Here is an 18777-nt window from a genome sequence, read left to right as displayed (position 1 = left end):
CCCTAGCTATGAAGGCCAACATGCCATTTGCCTTCTTCACCGCTTGCTGTACCTGCATGCCAAATTTCAATGATTGATGTACCAAGACACCCAGGTCTCGTTGCACCTCCCCTTTTCCTAATCTGTCACCATTCAGATAATATTCTGCCTTCCTGTTTTTGCCACCAAAGTGGATAACCTCACATTTATCCACATTACACTGCATCTGCCATGCATTTGCCCACTCACCTAACCTGTCCAAGTCACCCTGCAGCCTCTTAGCATCCTCCTCAAAGCTCATACTGCCACCCAGCTTAGTGTCATCTGCAAACTTGGAGATATTACACTCAATTCCTTCGTCTAAATTGTTAATGTATATTGTAAATGCTGGGGTCCCAGCACTGAACCTTATGGTACCCCACTAGTCACTGCCTGCCATTCTGAAAAGGACCCATTTATTCCTACTCTTTGCTTCCTGTCTGCCAACCAGTTCTCTATCCACATCAATACATTACCTCCAATACCATGTGCTTTAACTTTGCACAGTGATTTCTTCTCTGGGACCTTATCAAAAGCCTTTTGAAACTCCAAATACACCATATCCAATGGTTCTCCCTTGTCCACTCTACTAGTTACATCCTCAAAAAATTCTAGAAGATTTCCCTTTCATTATTTCCATGCTGACTTGGACCGATCCTGTCACTGCTTTCCAAATGCACTGCTATTACATCTTTAATAATTGATTCCAACATTTTCCCCACTACCGATGTCAGGCTAATTCCCTGTTTTCTCTCTCCCTCCTTTTTTAAAAAGTGGGGTTACATTAGCTACCCTCCAATCCATAGGAACTGATCCAGAGTCTATGGAATGTTGGATAATGATCACCAATGCATCCACTATTTCTGGGGCCACTTCAATAAGTACTCTGGGATGCCGCCTATCAGGCCCTGGGGAATCAGCCTTCAATCCCATCAATTTCCCTAACACAATTTCCTGACTAATAAAGATTTCCTTCAGTTCCTCCCTCTCGCTAGACGCTCGGTCCCCTAGTATTTCCGGAAGGTTATTTGTGTCTTCCTTAGTGAAGACAGAACCAAAGTATTTGTTAAATTGGTCTACCATTTCTTTGTTCCCCATTATAAATTCACCTGATTCTGACTGCAAGGGACCTACATTTGTCTTCACTAATCTTTTTCTCTTCACATATCTATAGAAGCTTTTGCAGTCAGTTTTTATGTTCCCTGCAAGCTTACTCTCATACTCTATTTTCCCCCTCCTAATTAAACTCTTTGTCCTCCTCTGCTGAATTCTAAATTTCTCCTAGTCCTCAGGTTTGCTGCTTTTTCTGGCCAATTTATATGCCTCTTCCTTGGAGTTAACACTATCCCTAATTTCCCTTGTTAGCCACAGTTGAGCCACCTTCCTTGTTTTATTTTTACACCAGACAGGTGCTATATAAACTTAAACTTATCCAAAACTCTGCTGTCCATGTCGTTAATTGTACCAAGTTCCATTCACCCTTCACCTGTGCTCGCTGTCCTATATTGGTCCCAGTTAAGCAATGCTTCGATTTAAAAATTCTCATCCATGTTTTCAAATCCCTTACCTCCATACCTAAGTTACCTCCTCCAGCCGTAGAACCCTCTGAAATCTCTGCGCTCCTCCAATTCTGGAGTCTTGCGCATCTCCGATTTTCATCGTTCCACCACTTGCAGCCGCTGCTTAAGTCCCAAAGCCCTAGAATTTCTTCCCTAAACCTCTATGCCTCTCTACCTCTCTTTCTTCCTTTAAGACACTCCTTGATACTACCTCTTTGACCAAACTTTTGTTCACCTGTCCTAATATCCCCTTAAGTGGCTCTGTGTCAAATTTTGTTTGATAACGCTCCTGTGAAGCACCTTGGGACATTTACTAGGTTAAAGGTGCTATATAAATGCAAGTTGTTGTTGTTGTTTATTGATTCTTGTTCCAGTGTCCAATGTAACCTATTATCTGGTCTCCGCTTTTTTTTTTGCAGCTATGCTTTGATAGGTTCGGAGAGCAAGGAGTGCCTGCCCAGTGGTGAGTGGAGTCGCAGTGCCCCACAGTGTGTTCCCCTCTCGTGCGGCCCAGCTCCAAACATAGACCACGCGTTGCCCGAAACTGGCCACCAACTCTATGGGGATGTTGCAATCTATTACTGCACAGACGGGTACAGCATATCGGGCAACTCGCAGTTGGTCTGCAACTCCAAAGGAAACTGGGCTCCTGCCGAGGGCCAGGCCACGCCGCACTGCGTGGCGGACTTCTGCAGAAAGCCACCGTTTGCTCCCTACGCCATTCTGGAGACCATCGGCAAGGAGAAGTTCCCGGCCGGGGCACAGGTCACTTACAAGTGTGCAGAGGGCTTCGTGCTTAACACCTCCACCGCAATCGAGTGCGTCCGGGGCGGTCAGTGGCGCCCGTCTCCGTTCAGCATACAGTGCATCCCCGTGCGCTGTGGGGAGCCTCCGAACATCAAGCGAGGGCACGTGAGCGGAACCAACTACAGTTTCGGGGCAATCGTGGCATACAGTTGCAACACAGGGTTTTATGTCAAAGGGGACAAGAAACGAACGTGCGAGGCTGACGGAGAATGGAGCGGCCAGCTGCCCAGTTGCCAGCCGGTGTCATGTGGAGATCCTCCTCGGATTGCAAACGGGAATGTCGAAGTAGGTTATCAGTAACATACAAAATAACCAAGGATAAAAACAAAAAATGCTGGAAAATACTCAGCGGGTCAGGCAGCACTTGTGGGGAGAGAAACAGAGTTAACGTGTCAGGTCGATGAGCTTTCAACCTGAAGCACCAACTCTGTTTCTCTCTCCACCAATGCTGCCTGACCTGCTGAATATTTCCAGCATTTTCTGTTTTTATTTCAAATTTCCAGCATCCGCGTTATTTTGCGTTTGTAAAGTAACCAAGGGTTAAATTATGAGGTGAGATTATACAAACTAGGCTTGTATGTGCTGGAATGTAGAAGGTTACAGGGTGTTAGTGAGCTGCCTTCTTGAACCGCTGCAGTCCGTGTAGTGAAGGAACTCCTACAATGCTATGAGGGAGGGAGTTCCAGGATTTTAACCCAGCAACGATGAACAAATGGCGATGCATTTCTAAGTCAGGATGGTGTGTAACTTGGTGGGGAACTTAGAGGTGGTGGTGTTCCCATGCGCCTACTGCCCTTGTCCTTGCAGGTGGCAGAGGTCGTGGGTTTGGGAGGTGTTGCCGAAGAAGCCTTGGTCTCCTGTTCCTATGATCCCTATTATCTTTCACCTTAAAGAAAAGAAAGACTTGCATTTATAAAGCACCTCTCACAATCTCAGGACAACCCAAAGCACTTTATAACCAATGAAGTCCTTTTTTTGAATGTGCAGTCACTGTTGTAATGTGGGAAATGCGGTGAACAAACTGCACATGGCAAGCTCCCACAAACAGTAAAATCTAATGTTAAAAACAGAATGCAGTTCTTAAACCTGCAGTAATGATTATTTTTAATCTTGTGTAAGATAAAAGTTTCACTCATATTGCTCACAGTTGAATATAATACGACACGGCTAAAAAATTGATTCATTTTTCCGAGTACCTGACTTTAATAGTCTAACTGGAGATGAAGTTAAAAGGGCTTCATGGGCTTAATAATATTGGCGGGATTTTGCAAATAAAATCGATAATGTATTCATCATATACAAAGGTTCTTTTGCTCTTTAAAAATAACTAAATTGGCTGCTCAAGGTGCAGGTAAATACATGATGAATTCTTTGTTCCTTTTCTTGGACTACAGATAAAGAATGGCACGCTGTTTCTGAACGAAGTCAGGTATCATTGCAATCATGGCTATCAATTGATGGGGAGTCCCATTCGTACCTGCCAGGGCAATCGGCACTGGCACAGTGAATCATCACCTTCCTGTGTCCTTGTGAATTGTGGCCAACCTCCAGCCATTGAGCACGGACACTTTGAAGGGTCAGACTTCGGTCTAGACTCGCGAGTCAAACTCTATTGCGAGGAAGGTTACGCAGCCTCTGGGAATGCAGTGCTGACCTGTCGGGACGATGGCGAGTGGAGTGGAAACCAACACCAGGAGTGTAGCCCACTGAGGTGCCCGGAACCACCGGCACCAGAGAGTCACCTGGTCATCCGGGAGACAAACAAGAGTGGAACTATTCAGCTGGAGTGCACAGAGGGCTACACATTAGAGGGGCCATCGATTTTGAAGTGTATGGCCTCTCAGCAGTGGAACGACTCCTTCCCTGTTTGCCAACCTGTCATTTGCGGGCAGCCCCCAGAGGCCCAGTACGGTGATGTTTTCGTTTCTGACCTTCACTTCGGCAGCATTGCGAACTATACCTGTACTGATGGATTTGTAGCAAACGGAGAGCCATTCCTGACTTGCCATGCCAACGGAACCTGGGGCCTACCAGCGCCAAAGTGTGTGCCAGTCGAATGCCCGCAGCCAGAATTGATCGGGAATGGAATCGTGGACATCCAGGGCCTGACCTACCTCAGCAATGCCGTGTACACGTGTAAACCAGGCTTCCGCTTGATAGGAAATGCCACTGTTGTTTGTGGTGAAGATGGTGAATGGCTAGGGGGAAGGCCAATCTGTAAGCCAATTGAATGCCCTACTCCCCAAGAAATAACCAGTGGTAGAGCTTCGTTTGAGAAATTATATTACCAAAATACCGTCACATATGTGTGCAACACAGGCTTTAGGCTAGAAGGCCAGGAAAGACTGACTTGTCTGGAGATGGGTCAATGGAACGCAAAGGTCCCTGTTTGCAAACCCATCAAATGTGACCCACCTCAGCTTATAGAAAATGGTTTTGTTGAAGGCTCTGATTATAGCTTTGGCGCTCTCATTTTCTACAGCTGCTTTCCTGGTTTTCATTTAATTGGCAATCCCACACACAGCTGTGAGGAATCCTCATGGTCTAGTGCCATACCTCACTGTGCGCCCATAGACTGTGGACTACCGCCTCATATTGATTTTGGAGGATATGTGGTCACCCAAAATCAGGATGGACAAGATAACGAAGGACTTGAAAGCTATGTGCGGCCAGGCGATCAAAGAACTGGCTCTGACACCACGACCAACCTTCTCACATCAGACCTTGGGCCTAGGAAAGGTATTCCTGCTTCCGTTTCTGAGCAAGTTCCACAACAGAGCTCCAACAATGATAAACAAATATGGAACATCCCATCGAACATGGATCTTCTGCAGGCATCAGAGTTCTTGTGTGGAACTGTGATTCATTATTATTGTTACAGTAGCTATGAGCTGGTAGGATCTCAAGTGCTAGAATGCCAAGAAGACGGTGCATGGAATGGAAGTGCACCCGCTTGTCTCCTGATAGAATGTGAGCTGCCACTTAACCCAGAAAATGGATACATCAGGTTTTCGAGCAACCTGCTTGGAAGTGCGGTGCAATATGGGTGCAATCCTGGCTACGAACTTGTTGGCTCAGCTACTAGATATTGTACTTCAAGTAGTGAATGGAATACTGTACCTCCGATCTGCCAACTGGTATCATGCGGGGCCCCCAGCCAAATCACAAATGGCAGCATGAAGGGTAGTAACTACACTTACATGAGTGTGATATTTCATGAATGCAGCGCTGGCTTTTTGTTAGTTGGGGCTACGAGAAGAACCTGTCAGGACAATAAAGAATGGGACGGTGAAGTACCACGGTGTGTCCCGATCTCCTGCGGGTTACCCCCCATCCCTGACAATGGCAGCGTGACCGGAATGGATTACACATTCCAGAGCCTGGTGAATTATAGTTGCAATAACGGATTCCTGATGGAGGGAGATTTGACTCGCACCTGTCTTGCCAACGGAAGCTGGAGTGGGGAGGTGCCGGAATGCAGGTTAGTAGCATGCCCACCACTTGTTGATGTACTGAATGGGCAAATCACGGGATCAGAATTCACACATGGGAAGGAAATCCAATTCCAGTGCAAGGATGGCTACGTATTGCACGGCACGCTGAGCCTTGTGTGCCAGGCAGATGGAAAGTGGAGCGATGAGCCACCACAGTGCACGCCGATCAATTGTGGACCTCCAGAAGATATCTCCTATGGGTTTATAAATGGGTCCAACTTCAAATTTAGTGACTCTGTAAAGTACATATGTTTTGTCGGATACAGACTGATCGGGATCTCAGTTAGACATTGTTTACAAAACGGCTTATGGAGCGGCAGCGTTCCCAAATGTGAACCATGCAAATGTCAACACCCAGTCATCCATAATGGATTTACTATTGGTCAAGATATCAGCTGTGGAAGCCTAATATCCTTCCAGTGCAAAGAGGGCTTCAAGTTGCTGGGCCCATCTCAAGTTCTGTGTGAAGCTGGAGGGAAGTGGAATTCGAGCCTTCCATATTGCGGCCGGATATCTTGTGGTGGGCCTCCGTTGATACATAATGCTTTCTTTAATGGAAGTAGTTCCTTGCATGAAAATGCCATAACCTACAACTGTTTTCCTGGTTACACCATGAAGGGGAAGGCAGAAGTGTTCTGCACAGAGAAAGGCAAATGGAGTCAGCCATATCCAACATGTGTCCCACTGTCCTGTGGTGCACCTCCACCATTGCAGAATGCTGCTGTTATAGGAGGTTTGTACACATTCGGGAGTAGAATTCATTACAGGTAAGGACTAAATTCATTGGCATGTATTTGTTAATGTTATTTTCATACATCAGTCGTAGAGTTTCTATTATTTTACCTGATATTGATGCAGAGCTAATGGATCTATGATTGCTTGGCTCCACTATGTGCCTTTTTAAAATATAGATACCACATCTTTGTTAGACCACACTTGGAGTACTGTGAACCATTTTGGTATCCATGTTATCAAAAGGATACCGAGTCACTGGAGAAGGTGTGAAAACATGTTTATAAGGATGATACCAGAACTGAGAGGTTTTAGTTATCAGGAAAGATACAACAGGCTGGAGCTCTTTTCTCTCGAAAAAAGAGGGCCAAGGGATGACCTGATCGAGATCTTTAAGATTATGAAAAGGTTTGAGAGAGTAAATGTAGAAAGAATGATTCCACTTGTGGGGAGACCAAAACTAGGCCTAAATAAGATAGTCATAAATAAATCCAATAGGGAATTGAAGAGAAACTTGTAAAGAGTGGTGAGAATGTGGAACTCGCGGCCACTTGAGTGGTTGAAGTGAATAGTATTGAAGGGGAAGCCAGATAAGCACACGAGAGAAAGTCGAAGGATATGCTGATAGGGTGAAATGAAGAAGGGTGGGAGGAGGCTCATGTGGAGCATAAACACCGGCACAGACCAGTTGGGCTGAATTGCCTGTTTCTGTGATGTACATTCTATGTAATTCTATGCTTCCAATCCTCCAGAACCTCCTCAGTACCCAGTGATTTTTTAAAAATTACTGTAGCTAGCGCATGACGAATTTCCTTCTTGTTGTTCACCTTTGCAGCTCCTGGGTCTGTGGAGGCCCTGTTGATAAGAGGTTGCATGAGGGGATCCAGTTTCCTATTGTTTCCCTCCTGCATGTAGGGAAGCATTCAGCTTCTGCTTGCTCGCCCCCCCCCTCCCCCACCCCCCCACCTCCGCAGCTGACACTGGAGGCTCAGGGGTGCAGGGAACATTTGGGTATCCAAGGGTTACAGGTGAAAATGCAGAGACTGCTGCTCTGCGGGGGTCATTTACACTTGCAACAGGGGCATAAAACTGGTGGTTGAAGATCAGCTGCCCGTTATACATCCTGCCCAATTCTCTTCAATGGAAAGTAAACCCAGCACCATGAATTCAATATAAAGTTAAACCAGGTGCCGTGTGTAACGGATAGCCATTCCACTAGCACCAGTTTAACACCCCCGGCTGAAAGTGAAAATTACTCCCAGGGGCTCTTTGAATCATTAAGGCTAATTCCCTTTAAGAATGCATGTTCAGTAATATAGTTCAGAGATTTGGCCAATTTGCATTGGGTTTCTTAGTTCAAGTCATTAGTTAGAACAATTGTGATCCGACCACCGATCCTCCGCTGGGACATCCCACTCGGTATTTCACCCACCTTGGCATAAAATTATCCACTGTTCTCTATCCTTCAACCAACCTTTTTATCCCCGTACCCAAGTTTTACCCTGAATCCTCACAGATTTGAGCCTTTTGTATGGAACTTTGTCAAATGCCTTCTGGAGGTCTAGGTAGAGCATGTTATAGGCCCTACCTACAATCTACTTGGGGTGTCACTTCCTCAAAGAAGTCAAGGAGGTTGATCAGGCAGGATCTTCCACTTATGAATCCATGTTGAGTGTATTCTGCAGGTTATCTTCAGGTTTAAACTCGATTGATTGCAATGTTTTACATAGGGATGAAATAAGATCAGGTGTCTGTAGTTATCTGTATCCAATTTATCACCCTTTTTGAATATGGGTACCATTTTGAATTGCTTCCAATATCCTGGTATCTCCCAGTGTCCAGTGGCTCCATCATAAGCTTTGTTTCAACCTTCTCATTTTGTTTAATCTAAACTTTCTTTCAAGACAGAACCATATTTCTTTTCCTTTCCTTTGCCAGCCATTCTTGTCATTTATTTTATTCCCTCCCTCCTCTCTTTAACTTTTTTCAGGCTGCAGAACAGTCTTTAGCTAACAGGACAGGCTGACAATTTACTCCCAGATCTCTGAATAACATTACAGTTGGATTCTCTGCTGGAAGTTGTGAGAGTGTGTGCCCTAGGGTGACTTGCCCTTCAACAACAACAAATTGCATTTATATAGCATCTTTAAATTAGTAAAACATCCCAAGGTGTTTCACAGGAGTGTTATCAGACACAATTCGACACTGAGTTATATAAGGAGATATTAGGACAGGTGACCAGAAACTTGGTCAAAGAAATAGGTTTTAAATAACATCTTAAAGGAGGAGGGAGAGGTGGAGAGGTTTAGGGATGTAATTCCAGAGCTAGGTCCAGGCAACTGAAGGCATGACCGCCAATGGTGAGGTGAAGGAAATCGAGGATGTGCAAGAGGCTAGAATTGGAGGAACGCAGAGATCTCAGAGGGTTATAAGGGTGGAGGATATTGGAGAGATAGGGAGGGGCAAGGCCGTGGAGAGATTTGAAAACAAGGATGAGAATTTCTTTCCCTCTTTCAACTTTCCCTTTCACTCTTTCTCTCTTCCTTCTGATCCAGGAGAAAGTACCTGGTCCATAGGTGGAATCAAGAACTTGCCATATTAGGAATCTGTATCCATATTGCATTGGTGCGTCAACAAAGATTGACTGCAGCTGTTCCAAATTATACCAGTATGCTTCGGAGAAAATGATCACTTGTCATAAATATTTCCACATCTTCTCGATGCATTTAATCTAATGATTGTTACCTCTATTATTTCCATCTAAAGGTATTCAGCTCTGCTCCTATTGGACATATTTAGATGGCCAGCTATTGCCTAGTTATTACTTTTGTGCTCAAATCAATCATTGACCTCTATTTTTGGTCAATCATTATTGAATATTAATATTGTATATAAATTCATAATTTTGTCAAAAATTCAAGAATTGAAACCCCAAAATGTCACATTTGGCATGCAAGTATTTAACAGTAACTTGTGTAAAAATCATATGCCTTTTCCTGCAGATGTTTAGAGGGCTATGTATTGGAAGCTGAGAGAGCTACACAAACATGTTTAGAAGATGGCTCTTGGTCCACTCATAGTATTATATGCAAACCACAGTCCTGCCCTCTGCCATTCACTGGTGTGGCGAATGTTGTTGTCTCTGGCACAGAATTTACCTTCAATGAAAGTATCATCATCTCCTGTAAGGAAGGATACAGACTGTCGGGAGAAAACCGATCCACTTGCCAGGTAAACTCTCCCAGCAAATATGTTTTTTTATTTGTGAAAAGAATTCTGTAGCATGCATTAGATTTGCTCATGGCATATTCTTCTTCATAGAACTGTTTGCAAGTGTATAGAATGCTTTTTAAGCTCAGTTACTGCCAGCTCTGCTAAATACAGTTAGTAAGAATGCTCTACATAGCATACATGCAGGAATAGAGGATATGCTGATATGGTGAGATGAAGTAAGGTGGGAGGAGGCTCATGTGGAGCATAAACAACGGCATGGACCAGTTGGGCTGAATGGCCTGTTTCTCTGCTGTACATTCCATTTAACTTGGTGTAATACAGCCGGGTGTTGTGGTTGAGGCGATTATTGTGTGAGGCTCCGTTCTTCATGTAACATGGAAAAGAAAAGAAAGACTTGCATTTATATAGCGCCTTTCACAACTTCAGAACATCCCAAAGCACTTTACAGCCAATTAAGTACGTTTGAAGTGTAGTCAGTGTTGTAATGTAGGAAACGTGGCAGTTAATTTTTGCACAGCAAGCTCCCACAAACAGCAATGTGATAATGACCAGATAATCTGTTTTGATGATGTTGGTTGAGGGAAAATATTGGGCAGGATACCGGGGAGAACTCCCCTGCTCTTCGTCGAGATAGTACCATGAATCTTTTACATCCACCTCAGTTTCGCGTCTCTTCTGAAAAACAGCATTTCCGACAGTGCAGCACGCCCTCAGCACCATATTGAACTGTCAGCCTAGATTATGTGCTCAAGTCCCTGGAGTGGAACTTGAATCCATAAATTTCTGACTCAGAGGCGAAAGTGCTACCCACTGAGTCGCGGCAAGCTAGCGGCAGGGGCTGAGGTGCCAGCAAATTTACTGAACATTGATTCCAATCTGGTATTTAAAGATGGTATCAAATTGGCCATGTTATATATTATCCGTCTGTACTATTTCATTTTAGTGCCAGATAGTGAGTGACCCAACCAGTAGTTCTTAAAGAGAAGCTGTGCTACTCAAGAAACAAACAGCTGTTCCTTGCTCCACAAAGATACTGCAGGTCACTGTTGAAACGTGCTCGACCCTTTCTGGGATCAACTTCCCACCCCCCTCCCCCAACCTACCTTGCACAAGCCCAATTTATCAGCCAAATTAGCATGGGAGCTGGTCGAGTTCTTGCTCTCCCACAACGGGCAAGCTTTAGCGGGCATCAACGGCTGTTCGGCCCGTGCAGCTGGTCAGTGGTGTTCAACTGAAGCCAGCACTCGGAAATAGTGCGGGCCTCCCACTGCTGGCTTTGGCTGGGCGACCTTGCCCACTCCGCCAACTTGGCTCCCGTATCAGACAATAGTTGCAAACCGCACACTTATTTTTGCTGACGGGACTGAGCTACCTTGCAATTCGTGCACCATTTTCATGGCTCCAGGCTGTTTGGGGATTCGACTGTGGAAAAAAAGTAATGATCTCTTGACTGTTGATATCAGGAAGGTCATGTGCAGCATTAGACCTGATCATAGTAACCTAGGATGAACATGTAATTAATTCCTTGATATATATATATATCTATATGTTGTTCTCATCTGTCTCAAGGTAACTACACAAATTAGCTCACATAGCTTTAGAAACAATTTTGTAAGCAGATTTAGCATCTGATAGCATTAGGATCGGCAACTCTGGTTGGACGTATTCCTGGAGGTTTCATCACATGATCTCCTGCCTCCAATCGTCTCAGCCAATCAAACAGCTTCCCCCTTCCACACCCCACCCAATCTCCAATATTTTTATAACTAAGAAACAATTGAGACTCGAGGGCAATCCTGGAAGGTTGACAACCCTAGGTAGGACCAATGCATCATCACAAAAGCTGCAATTTCTACACAGGGGGAATGTCGAAAAATGCCTGTGGAGGCACAATAGGTGCTGGTAGCTCATTGCGATTATTTTAAATGAGGACCAATTTCTCATGCTCTATGGGCCTCCATTTTCATGTGCAGAGATCGATCCCGCTCCCATTTAGTGCTTGAAGACTGGCCTAAACGAATTTCTAGGCCTTGGAGTTCCACTCATATATTGGGAGGTGGGGAATTTCTGTGAACCAGTGCATGTTCCTTAATCTTCTTCTCTGAATTGTTCCCATTTGTGACATATTCACAGAGCACAGAACACACAGCTTTCTAACATGGCAGACAGTTCTGTCAGAAGCTTCCGGAACATGCCTGGTTCTGTTAATTATTAACTCTGTAGTTGCAGAACACAATACGTCCATATCCACAGTATAAAACTACAAACATTACAAGCTCACAGACATTACATTTCTCCCTCCTTAAAGAAGAAGTTATTATAACAAACATCATACATAACTTGCATGTTTATACATAACATAGGATATAGACTTTTTTTTTCCATATTTACAAATTTAACTTAACCACTTGTTTTCTGTTTTGAAGAAGATACCTTCGCTCTCGAACAGAACCTTCCAAACATGGTGTCGAATCTAAACTCATTCGAGGCTCATCCTGAGGAATGTTTCCTCCACAGAATTTCCTTGATTTTCATTTGAACTCACTCTAACTTCAGGCTCTTTGTTTTCCTGACTCAGACTCGGACTTACATTATGATTTTCTCTTGAATTTGTTTCCAGTAGACTGGATGTAGAATATGCTACTGGTGTATCAAAACTATCTGATGAGTCAGAAATAATTGAATCATTCCCACCTTCAACTCCTTCCATGTCTGTAGGTAAAATCTGATCAATATGAACAAACTTAACCTGTCCATTATCAAACATCTTGACCAAATATGTGCAAGGACCACATATCTTCACCACTCTTTCTAGTAACCACTTTAACCATTTATGGTGATGGTTCTTCACTCTCACCTTCTGGTTTAATTTCACACTTCTCTCTTTTACTCTACCTCTATCATGATTCTCTTTCTGTCTTAATTGTGTCTCTTCTACGGACTGTGCTAAATTTGGTTTTAACAACGAGAATCTGGTTCTTGGCTGTCTTTTGAGAAACAATTCTGCTGATGTTCTACTAGTAGTGTATGAGAAGTATTACGATATGTAATTAGAAAATTAGCCAATTTGTGATCCAATGACAATTGTCGTTTCCTTGGATTTGGATCTAACATTTGTTTTATGAGGGCACGTTTTACAACTTGTACAGTGCACTCTGCTGCACCATTTGAAGCAGGGTGATATGGTGGAACCTTGGTATGTTTCACCCCATTTTTGCTCGTGAACTGTGCAAATTCTTCTGAACGAAATTGTGGTCCATTATCCGAAAAATTTCTTCTGGGAGGTCAAATGAAGAAAATAATCTTCGGAAAATGTCCAATGTTTTACTTGTTGTTATTTTCCACATTGGGAATACCTCAACCCACTTTGAATGGCTATAAATCACAATGAACAATTGTTGTCCTTCTAGCTCAGCAAAATCAATATGTAGCCTTTGCCACACCCTGGAAGGCCATTTCCATGGCTGTAATGGTACTGGTGGTGGTTGCTTGCTTACCGATTGACATGTTGTACACTGACTCACGATGTACTCTATATCTTTATCAAGACCTGGCCACCATAAATAACTGCGTGCAAAACTCTTGGTCAAGCACATTCCCAGGTGCTGGTCATGGAGGTCTCCTAATAATTTTGACTTGAATTTATTTGGTATAACCACTCTTGCACCCCCCATGATACAATTTTTATCGACTGATAATTCATTCCTATGAATGAAGAATGGATGAATATCTTTGTCTGTTACATAGTTTGGCCATCCATTTACAATATAATCATACACCTTTGACATCACTGGGTCACGTTTGGTTGCTCTACCAATCTCTTCAGCTGTGACTGGCAGTTCATCAATGTATGAAAAATAAAATACTTCTTCCCTATACGGTGTAACTTGTGATGGGGAAAACAATCTTGACATTGATCAGCATTACTGTGATCAGCTGATCGTCTGTATTCAATATCATATGTATATGCTGACAAAATCAAAGCCCATCTCTGCATTCGGGCTGCAGCTAATGTTGAAACTGGGGACTTTGGATGGAGGATTGCTGTTAGAGGCTTATGGTCTGTAACGATGGTAAACTTACGACCATACAAGTATTTGTGGAACTTCTTGACCCCAAAAATTAATGCCAAAGCTTTCCTTTCAATTTGCGTATAATTACTCTCACTGGCACTGAGAGTGCGTGAAGCAAAAGAAATTGGTCTCTCCTCCCCACTATGTGTTATTTGCAGTAAAATACATTTCTAGCCGATTCACATACACTTTAAACCATTCCTGGTCGTGTCTATATTCACCCAAATGTCCCATTACTCCTGCGGGTGCTGCCATTTTAATTTCTAGCTGTTCACACAATGTGCTGTATTTTACCTCGGATTTTGTAGTTTTTTCCAAAGACAGAAGCTTCCAAAGACAGAAGCTTGCAAACATCTCTCTGTCGGCTGGCTGAATCCTTCACCAACAAAATTTTAGCTTTAAATCATCCGAAAAATCCCATCTCGCCGCCAGATGTGATATATTCACAGAGCACAGCGCACACAGCTTTCTAACATGGCAGGCAGCTCTGTCGGAAGCTTCCAGAACATACCTGGTTCTGTTCATTTTTAACTCTGTAGTTGCAGTACACAATACGTCCACATCCACAGTGTGGAGCTATAAACATTACAAGCTCACAGACATTACAGCATTCAATGCTCTTAAAAAAAAATTGTATTACAAAAAAACCATCTTATTTATGGTAATTGTCAAAAGAGCCAGAGGGGAGATGAGAAGAATTGTTTTTAGGTAGCGCGTTATTTATGATCTGGATTGCATGGCCTGAAAGGGTGGTGGAAGCAGATTCAATAATAACTTTCAAAAGGGGAATTGGATAACTACCTGAAGAGGAAACATTTGCAGGGCTGTGGGAAAAGAGCAGGAGTGGAACTAATTGAATAGCTCTTTCAAAGAGCTGGCATAGGCACGACAGAATGAATGGCCTCCTTCTGTGCTGTAAGATTCTATGATTCTATGATTGAAATGCAAGTTAAACAGGTTACTCTATCCAATTTTTAGTATCGCACTTTAGGAAGAATGTGAAGGCCTTAGAGAGGGTGCAGAAAAGATTTACGAGAATGGTTCCAGGGATGAGGGATTTCAGTTACGTGGATAGAATGGAGATGCTGGGGTTGTTCTCCTTGGAGAAGAGAAGGTTGAGAGGAGTTTTGAAAGAGGTGTTCAAAATCATGAGGGGTCTGGACAGAGTAGAGAGAGAGAAACTATTCCCATTGGCAGAAGGATTGAGAACCAGAGGACACAGATTTAAGGTGATTGGCAAAAGAACCAAAGATGGCATAAGAAAAAACTGTTTTACACAGCGACTGGTTAGGATCTGGAATGCACTGCCTGAAAGGGTGGTGGAGGCAGACTCAATCACTGCTTTCAAGAGGGAATTGGATAATTACCTGAAGGAAAAGAATTTGCAGGGCTACGGGGAAAGGGCGGGGGAGTGGGACTGGCTGAAGTACTCTTGCAGAGAGCCAGCATGGGCTCGACGGGCCGAATAGCCTTCGTCCATGCTGTAACTATTCTATGATTCTATGTTATTCACTTGCTGTGAAGCACTGGGTACAAATGCAAGGCCCACTTTTTAAATACACGAGGCCTGGTTCTGAGAATACACATTGGCCATCCGCAAAGGTTCCATGGGTACAAAATCATTCAGAACAGAAAGGCCCCGGTGCAGTTCCTGGTTGGTGCTGTGTTCGTCGATTTCACTTGGGGTAAGGCACAACCATGTTGCATCCCCCCACCTCTCACACGGACAATGATGCTTGCCATCTCACCTCATATATAGGGTTGCCAACTCTCCAGGAGTCTCCAGGAATTGAAGATTAAACTCCAGGACACTGCTGCGAGAAAAAGCATAGGAGCGTTCAAAAAGTTGTGTTTTTTTTTCATTTCTTTGCACATCTTTCTTTATTAGTTATCAAAATATGAGTCCAGGGGAAAAGATGGCTGTTGGACTGTCAGGAATCATCTAATTCAGTCATGAAGAGTCTATTTGCTTTCCAATTGGCCAGGGGAAAACAGTGTGCCATGAGGATGGACGTGTTGGGTAGACAAATGGTAGGAGCATAGGGCCGGGGTTGGGGCAGTGGGAGGAGGGGCAGGGGGAGGTGGGGGCGGGGCAGTGGAGGGGTGGGGCAGGGGGAGGCGGATATGGGGCAGGGGGAGGAGGGGGCGGGGCCGTGGGGAGCGGGGCAGGGGGAGGCGGGAGATCTTTAATGAAACCTCCAGGAATACACCCAACCAGAGTTGGTAATCCTACACGTAGGAAGGATTGACACTTCCATGAGAGTTGCTAGTGCTCATGGTCAATGTTTTCCTCCTAGTCCAGGGACACAGAGGTCTATTGTGGAGCCTTCATCATCACCAAGGCTGAGACCCTCTTAGTAAGCACAGATTAGGGATTGAACCTGAGATGTTACTGGCCTGTGTGGCTCAGTACTACACTATACAGCGCCTTACTTTTTCAGTTCATCAGAAAACCCTATTGATTGAAAGTTGTCAATACCCTTGGATTTATATCAATGCAGAGTTAACCCAACCATGATGACAATCTTATAATCCAGAGTTAGGGAATGAGATGGTATCAAATTCTTTGATATAAAATGTTGCATAAAACATTTTTGCTTTAACTTGCACAGTGATCCTTAAACTATAATGCCCTTGACAAGACCTATACTATTGAAAGAAGAGATAGTGTTGCAGCTTCCTGGCTATTGGCAGTGAAATCCTGATCTGTTTACAGTCAGGTGGATAGTTTATTTATTACACGCTAAAGGTATATTAATAATTCACAGCATGTATCATAGGAAACCATTGTATGAGATGACTTGCATAAATAAGTCAATGCATTGCACGGCCTTCTAGAGGCGTTACACAGACTAAATAAAGCCCTACATAGTTAATGACACATATAGATATACCTTTGTTTATTAATCTAAGTAAAAACATCAAGAGAATTACGTAGAATTTACAGCACAGAAACAGACCATTTGGCCCAACTGGTCCATGCCGGTGTTTATGCAATCTTATATTTATGGCCCCTAGTTTTAGGGCTTATATAAATTTGATAGTCAACATCAATTCAAATGGTACACAGTCAATTGGAAGCTGTGGAATTGAAGGCATTATATTTTCCTATACTTACATTTTACGATAATTGAGGCATGATACAGCATTTACAATGTCACTAACACGCAAGTGAACAGCGGTGGTCCATAGTTAATTAGTGATACCATTTGAAAATAGTTTCTTTCATGAGAACAAAAACCTACAATAATGTTTGGTAGTGAGTAACAGTATAGGAGCATAATTCAGGCCTAGGAGATTAGCACTGCGCCTGTTGAATTTAGGGAGCTTGATTAGAATCCAGTCTAGACTGACTGAGAGAGTAAAAGGTCTCTCTATGTCTCTCTGTCTGTCATACATCAAGTGAGTTCAGGCAGCCTCACCACGTTTCCTAATGAGTGTGAGCCCATAGCACTAAACTCCTAGCAATTCAGACTAGATTCGCATAACTTTGATGAATTCACTCAGAAAGGGCGCCAAGAGTGGAGTACTGGCCACTCTTCTGAGATTAAAGTTACTTAAGACGCACTCAATGAGCAAGGGGATGCTTTACTCTGCTGCCGGCAATGCTATATATCAATTGCTGGTACTTGATGCTGCAGAATCTTCAACTGCTTGATGTGAACACAAACACGACAATAATTATGAATATGTTTAGACTTAATTTACGAGCATAGTGCAGTTAACATAATGATTGCAAATGTAACCGCTACCATCTATATAATAGTTCTGGGAGAAAGGGCCCATTTTTTAATGTACCTGTCCTTCATGTGGGCTTTGTATATATCACTGCTATAATCTACTTTTTGATGTTTCAGCTGAATGGTTTCTGGAATCCACCAATTTCAGACATTGTATGTTTTCCTGTATCCTGTGAGGAACCACTCCCTCCATCGCATGGCTCAATTCAAGGAACCAGCTATGAATACCAAGGCAGTGTGACTTATCAGTGTGATTACGGCTATGAGTTACAGGTATCCCTTCAGGTTGTGATCTTATCATGTGTGGGTATGCGTGTGTGTTAAAATGTGGGTCTGTAGTATACATAACTACCAGCTTGGGGTTCCTGTTGCATTTCCCAAATTTAAGCCAGAGTAAACCCTGAACATATTTGTATTTTCTTGTAACAAAATGATTCCTGTCTATATATTGTACTTCTATTTGTGTCCTCACTCATTTAAATATATCTTCCTACTTGTACTTGGTTGTTCATTATAACACTCTGGCACACCTTGACCTCTGAAAGAAAGGGGTAATTTTGACTTTGAGCAATAGTGTGTGATGGGAAGTAATGAGTCGGCAGCTCGTTTTACACCTAACCCGATTCCCTCGCCTTCAATGGACATGTAAAACGGAGAGACGTAAAACGGGCTGCCGATTCTCTCGCTCCCACTATACACTACCACCCAAAGTCAAAATTATCTCCGTAGTGTGTTGTTGAAGTTCAGTCTCTAATGGAGAAAAACACTTGATCTAATTTTTTTTGGCAGAGGTTCAAATCTTTCTGAAGAATTTTCTCGCTGTCTACTTACTTGGGTTTCTCTGTGCCTTGTACCAACTCTAACCAGTAAGGTGGGGACACTGTCTTCCAGCCTCCATCACCACCGCTGGTGCCATGAACCTAGTCACCATCAAGTGCATAAAAATTAGGAGAATCCTCCCATTTTTATCTATTTTCTGTGGTGAAGTAATTGTTCCCCCACCCCCCTTCCCCACACCAGCACTGCTTCAGGCTGCCATGAGTCAGACCGAAAGATTTACATGTGCAGGACAGGGGATGAAAACCTGAGCTCAACCTTTGATCAGTGCAGGACTGCACCA

At 43.5% G+C, this 18777-nt stretch overlaps 1 protein-coding gene and 1 long non-coding RNA gene across 4 annotated transcripts in view; one reads left to right on the top strand and one right to left on the bottom strand.

The window, feature by feature from the left end:
• Window positions 1-18777, top strand: part of svep1 (sushi, von Willebrand factor type A, EGF and pentraxin domain containing 1) — a 420503-nt gene that overhangs the window by 288508 nt on the left and 113218 nt on the right. The window contains exons 37-40 of the mRNA XM_070887865.1: window positions 1997-2669; window positions 3779-6645; window positions 9613-9841; window positions 17775-17930. Of these exons, the coding sequence (XP_070743966.1) occupies window positions 1997-2669; window positions 3779-6645; window positions 9613-9841; window positions 17775-17930 (3925 nt within the window). The remainder of the gene's footprint in view (window positions 1-1996; window positions 2670-3778; window positions 6646-9612; window positions 9842-17774; window positions 17931-18777) is intronic.
• The window catches only part of LOC139268983 (uncharacterized), a 48000-nt gene continuing 39035 nt past the window's right edge, over window positions 9813-18777 (bottom strand). For all 3 annotated transcript variants that reach the window (XR_011594141.1, XR_011594143.1, XR_011594142.1), the window contains 2 exons: window positions 15666-15731; window positions 9813-10207 (listed from right to left, as the gene is read on the bottom strand). This is a non-coding gene — a long non-coding RNA (uncharacterized lncRNA). The remainder of the gene's footprint in view (window positions 10208-15665; window positions 15732-18777) is intronic.

Source organism: Pristiophorus japonicus, chromosome 1 (genome assembly GCF_044704955.1).
Source record: "Pristiophorus japonicus isolate sPriJap1 chromosome 1, sPriJap1.hap1, whole genome shotgun sequence".
Classification (NCBI taxonomy): Eukaryota; Metazoa; Chordata; class Chondrichthyes; family Pristiophoridae; genus Pristiophorus; species Pristiophorus japonicus.
The sequence above is the reverse complement of the archived record's forward strand: the minus strand, read 5'-3'. Positions and strand labels throughout refer to the sequence as shown.